Source organism: Elephantulus edwardii, unplaced genomic scaffold, assembly GCF_000299155.1.
Source record: "Elephantulus edwardii isolate Elephantulus edwardi_28Jun2011 unplaced genomic scaffold, EleEdw1.0 scaffold00236, whole genome shotgun sequence".
Classification (NCBI taxonomy): Eukaryota; Metazoa; Chordata; class Mammalia; order Macroscelidea; family Macroscelididae; genus Elephantulus; species Elephantulus edwardii.
Genome location: NW_006399986.1, coordinates 2547997 through 2554387, shown reverse-complemented (window position 1 = coordinate 2554387; position 6391 = coordinate 2547997). Strand labels below are relative to the sequence as shown.

The 6391-nt window shown below is 42.2% G+C and overlaps 1 protein-coding gene across 1 annotated transcript in view; it reads right to left on the bottom strand.

Annotated features, from left to right (window-relative positions):
* Positions 1–4844: 4844 nt before the first annotated feature.
* The window catches only part of ELSPBP1 (epididymal sperm binding protein 1), a 22603-nt gene continuing 21056 nt past the window's right edge, over positions 4845–6391 (bottom strand). Inside the window, exon 4 of the mRNA XM_006898715.1 lies at positions 4845–5002. Coding sequence (XP_006898777.1) covers positions 4845–5002 — 158 coding nt within the window. The remainder of the gene's footprint in view (positions 5003–6391) is intronic.

Here is a 6391-nt window from a genome sequence, read left to right as displayed (position 1 = left end):
GATAGAGCAGGGTTTAGAGCTGTTGTGCATAGGGTCGCTATGAGTCGGAAACGACTCGATGGCACATAACAACAACAACAACATTATATATTCTATATTATAAGTTTCTTTATTATTCCATATTATACTCTGCTGTTGTTGTTGTGTGCCATTGAATCGGGACCAAACCAAAGCTGACCCTCTGGCAGGATGTCAGAGGCAGTTAATCACATGGGAGGAGACTGTTCATCCTTCTCTCACAGAGCAGATGGTGGATTTGAACTGCTTGCCTTCGGGATTGCAGCGCAGCTTCTTGCCACTAGGCCACAGCAAAAACAGAAATTAATGGTGAACTTTCTTGGAGGCTAGCGGTCCCTCCTAGGTCTCCCTTTCTTTCCTTCTAAAGCATAAATAAGCAAACCCTCTTCCACCAAGTTGATTCCAACTCAGGGTGACCTTTCCGCAGGTTTCCGAGGCTGTCACATCTTTTTTTTCTTCTTCTTTTTTTCTTAACGTTGTATTATTTTTTGTGTGTGTGCTGTCAGATCAGATCTGACTGGCACAGGAGAAGATTGCCCCTCCTTCTCCAGCAGAGCATCTGGTGGATTCGAACCGTGTACCTCTGGGATTGCAGTGCAGTTTCTTGCCACTAGGCCACCAGAGCTCCCTGAGGATGTAAATCTTTATGAGACTTCCCCTCTTTCTCCCATGGAGAAGCTGGTGGATTCAAATCACCAAACTTTCTAAGAAGCAGAAATGACAGTCCCCAGATTGGACTCTTTATTGGGGAGGGGTTGCTACACCACATTTCCCATCTGTTCTTGACAAAAGACCAAGTAATTCAACAAGACAGTGAGGAAAAACAACACCACCAAGACCCAAGATGGTGGAGAAGAAATTTCTGAAGGTGATTTTTTAAGCTTGAGAGATGCAATGGAGAAGATGAAGCTGGTTTCAGCTCCCATGCAGAAGTCTTCTTCTGAAGGTGGCTTCCTTCCCCTGGAAAAGGAAACGGAAAACCAATGTTCAGATCATGAGTGTGCATTTGCTTCAGTCGAATTTAAAAAGCAAGTCTGTACTGGATTTTAAAACACAACTAGAAAAATAAAATGAAGTGGCTTACTGAAGCCTAGTTACACATTCTGTCTCCCCTTCCCAGCTCTTGTTTTTAGATGCTGTCCTGTTGGTTTGACCCATGGTACCCTCATGTGTCACCAAGTGCAATGACCCCATAGAATTTCTTTTTTGCCTTATTTTTTTCCTGGTTGTGTACTGTTGTATTGGATCTGACGGGCACAGGAAGAGATTGCCCTTCCTTCTCCAGTGGAGCATCTGGTGGATTTGAACTACGGTCTTTGGGATTGCAGTGCAGCTTCTTGCCACTATGTCACTAGGGCTCCTTCCCATAGAATTTTTTTGGCTATGAAACTATTTTTCTTTCTTTTTCCTTCCTAATATTATTGTTGTTGTTAAGTGCCATTGAGTTGTAGATGACTCATAGCGACCTTATGAATGAAAGACCTGAACACCTGTATAACTTTCGTCGTTTCTTCAGATTCACAGGGTTTCTGGAGGCAAGCTATTTCGGAAGTGGATGCCACTCCTGCTTTCAAGCTTATTTTAATCAGAAAACTCCACCAAACACTGTCCACCATGAGTAACCATTCTCACATTTGACACGTCAGTGTCACAGTGTTCAGCATCACAGCAACCATGAGTTACCTCTGTACAGCAAATAGACCAGTGCTATACCACTTAGAAGAATGTTTGACCAAAAAACAATTAAAACCAGGCCTGGGGCCACATATTAAAATCACCCACCTGTAGCTTGATAGCATAACTTTTTATCCACCTGGCCCACAGAGTTCTATGTTGTTGTTGCTCTTAATTGACGTCAAGTCATAGACAACCATAGTGACTCAATCTTTATTATTAGATTTTTTTATTGGAGTGAAAGTTTACAACTCATACTGGTTTTTCCACTCAAGTATTCATAGACATTTTGTTTTATAACATTAATTACCACCAACCAATGTAATTAATCACAACATCTAGTCAGTTCCTCAAAAGGGATGCCAGTGATTTAATTTTTCTGGGATCTGCAATCGACACCCATAGTAGCAACAATCAACGAATCAAAAGACTGGTTGCAAAATATGCTGTTAAGGACTTCTGCAACGTGTTCAAGAGCAGTGATGCCTGTTTAAAGATTGAGATGCACCTGATCCAGGCCACGGTCTTTTCAAGACACTCCCTATGCTTCAGAAAAGGAGTTCTGGTGGGTGGTCTATTTGGGCCACGAATTAAGAAGGCCCAGTGCCTTTGAGTGGTGGTGTTGGCAAAGAATTCAGAATATCTCATGGACAACCAACCAAACAAAGAAGTCAGCATTGGAGGATGTGCAATTAGGTTTCTCCTTGGAGGAACCTATCTCACATACTTTGGGCAGGTTGTCAGAAGGTGTTACTCCTTGAAACAAAGACATCACGCCAGGAGAGGTGGAGGGTCAGAAAAAGAGAAGACGACTCTGAACAAGATGGATTGACACAGTGACTATGGGCCCTATCAACAACAACCACCAATCAATCAGTCAATCTCTTCATGGTTATCATCTTAATAGAAACAGACTACCAGGGCTTTCTTTTGTTGTACCACTGGGTAGGTTAAAATCATCAGCATTTAAGTGAGCTCACCCAAAACTAAGCACACTATTGTTGAGTTGATTCCAACAACAACTGTTGTTTAATGGGAGGAGGCTACCTCTGCTTTCTCCCTGGGAGTGACTGGTAGGTTTGAACCTACCAGTTCTTGTTTAGGAACCCAACACTTAGCCTACCATGTTAACAGCCAAGTACAAACAGTGCCACTTAGGGACCTCTGGATTCACTAGAAAAGAACGTCCACCTTGATCATTATACTTTTTTTTTTATTTCATTGGTTTTTTTGTGTACAGTCAAATCAGATCTGACTGGAACAGGAGAAGGTTGTTTCTCCTTCTCCAGCAGAGCATCTGGTGGATTCGAACCGTACACCTCTGTGATTGCAGTTGCAGCTTCTTGTCACTAGGCCACCAGAGCTCGCGGATCATTATACTTTTAAAGAACTGTCTATAATGGATCAAGTTGACAATAGCAACTCGAAAGGTTAGATAAGAACCTTGTATTTATGGGGAAGGAACAACTCAGAAAAGAAGGTTGAGAACGGTTCCACACTTGAAGAATGCCATCAATACCACGGAATTATCTATGTAGAAACTGTTGAATGGGTGTACACATTCTCAACAACAGATGACAGTAGATATGGAAGTCTAAGGATCTCTTTTACCCTGCAACACTTGGGGTCGCTATGAACCAGGATGGATTAAAACACATCCATCTGTAACATAAGCAAAAAATATTACCAGGGGGAATGATTATTACAATCAGAAGAATTTTCTACCCTGGAATGAGGGACAGGGGTGGGTGAGTGTCTACACAGCTCAAGAAAGGTCTTCCTTAAGATTCCAGAAGCAAAACCATGGAAGTCTAGAAAGAACTTCTGTAGGCTCTAGATGTCTACAGAGGAGCTCTGGTGGGATAGTGTGTAAGGTGGACAGACTGCAAACTGAAAGGTTGGTGCTTCAAAACCACCAGCCGTTCCATAGAGAAAGATGTGACTGTCTGCTTCTGTAAAGATACTCTCTCCCCCCCCCCCCGCCAATTGGGTCAGAATTGGCTCATAGCTGATCTTCCAGTGCTTTTCCAAGGTTGTAAACTGCACGGAAGAAAGTGGTCCATCTTTCTTTCTTTCTTAGAGCAACTGGTGGATTTGAACCACCAGAGATGTGGTCTTTGGGTTAGTGGTGCAATTATCTACAGACCACGCCTTTCCTTCTCTAACAATTACAACCCTAGAGATGTGATGGGTGGCACTATTCTCTCCTATGAGGTCATAGAGTTATAACTGATTCAGTGACAGAGTTTGGTTTGCTTGTATAGGTATGTCTGAAGGTGCGCTGGTGGTGCATTAAGTGCTGTGCTGCTAACTTAAATCTCAAAGGTTTGAGTACACCAGATACTGTTTGAGAGAAAGATGAGTGGAGATCTCATAAGTAGAGATGTGTAGAGATCTCATAAATATCCCATAAAGATCTATGTCCGTGGACATTTGATGTAGGGTCACTGTGAGTCAGAATCAACCCATTGTCAGGGAGTACAGGCAACTGACCTTAGCTTAGATGATGGGTCAGAAGACCAGAAGAAAAAGAGTGATGGATTAGTCCAGAGGAAATAGCTGAGGATTTGGGGGCTCAGGTGGAGAGAGGGCTGAAGAGACGAGGAAGGTACGTGAACTCTATCTCTTTTTTAGGTGGCTCCCCCATGATGGGGGTGTTGGCTTGACCGTAGATTTGGGGGATCCCAGAAGTCTCCAATATCCCCTTTTCCAGATTGTTTTTTCCTATCACTCCTCAGTTTGAGAAACTCTACTTCTCTGCTCTCTCTTATCCAAAACTTCCCAGCTATTGATCTTAGAATGAATGAACCATTCTGAGGACTGGAAGAGTTTGCCCATCTCCCTTGGAACATAGAAATCCCAGTACATTCCAGCTCTCTAGTTTGGAAAGTTGTTTCACTTATTTCCCCTTGGCACTTTATCTCTGGGAAATGGAATCCACTTTGCCAAAAGCTTCAGCAGATCAGACATACTGGAAAGAGATCACACCTTGGCATCCGCAATGCTCCCAGGTGGGGTACCTGATCTCACCTCCATAACAGTAGTACACTCAGATGTGCTGCACATTCTGCACTGCTCCCAGGTCTGATATCTAGTCTCACCTTCACACAAGCAATATATACAGGTGTGTTGCACCTGATCTTACCTTTCCACTAACAATACACCCAGGTGTGGTCCTGGTCATAGTTGTAAGAGGTTGCACACCACGGAAGGTTGTTCTTTGAGCCTTTGGTAGTGCAGTTGTAATAATTATTGTTTTTATAGGTGAACGGGAAGTGACAAGGGTGGCCAAAAGCCACTGAAGAAATTCCTAGGGAGAAGAAGGAACAAGATTACTCCACGGGCTTCCACACTACTTGTATCTTAGGCATCAAACCCCACCTTCCATTCAAAAGTGAGGTAACATTGCGAATGGTTGTGTTGCTTGACTGTTGTGTATCGTGGAGTTGGAACCAACCCATAGATGATTCTGTGGCAGGTTTTCAGATGCAGTTAATTGCACGGGAGGAGATGGCCCATCCTTCTCCTGAAAAGCAGCGGGTGGATTTGAACTGTGCATCCTTGGGACTGCAGCACAGTTTCTTTCCACTAGGCCGCCAGTGCTCCCAGTGTTGTTTGAGAAAGGCTTTAAAACCACTCAAAACAGTTCAGTGTCCTAAACAAGGGTGAATATGTGTCGCATAGCAACCAAATCAACAGCCCATGGTATTCTGAAGTAGATAGGAAATCAACAGCTGTGCCCCACTCAAAGATGGCAGCTAACTACACTGCTTTGGATGTTTTAAGAATGCTCTCCAGAGTCCTGCCAGTAACCCAGTCTTCTGCATTAGGCTCCTAAAATGTTCCAGAGGACGTCAGTGGCAAGGCTTATCAAGATCACAAAATATCTACCTTTTCCCTATTTGATCTATTTCATCTCTGTGCCTACATTGCTCTCTCTCTTTTTTTAAATTTCAAAAGATCAAAAGAGGGTAAAATACAGAAAAAAATGCAAACTCTTATGGAATCCAGATTTATGGAGCCACAGAAGCTGAATGAACCCCCAAAAGTACTTCCCTAAGATAATTTTTTTTCCCTAAGATAATTTTTTTCCCCTAAGATAATTTTTAAACCTTAGCCTAAAAATATCTCCTGACATTTTAAAGCCAAACAATGGTTGAACTTAACTAGTATAACATGTCTGTCATGAACATTGTGTTCTTCCAAGATCCATGTATATGGGATCAAATTGACAACAACAATTTGAAAGATTGTATAAGAATCTTAAGGGACAGTTTAAGTGAAATCGGAGCAGACAGTGGTTACATGGTTCAACAATTGGAAGAACATACTCAGTGTCACTGAATTGTACATGGTAAAACGTGGATTTATGTGTATTTTTCTGTGTATACTCTCAACAATGATAAAACCCCCTAATTTAAAAAAAATGAGAACAATGAAAGAATCTTTTTAAAGAGAAAGATGAACTGGAGGAGGGAAGGTAGGAAGGAAAATGTGCAACAATGAATGAGTGGAAATCCAAGTTTTCTGTAAACTTTTGTTAAAATATCAATAATAATAATTTATAAAATGAGTAAGTTTAATACAAAACCTCCACTGACATTGTTGTTGTTGTTGTTATGTGCCGTCGAGTCGTTTCCGACTCATAACGACCCTATGCACAACAGCTCTAAACCCTGCTCTATCCTGCGCCAACCAC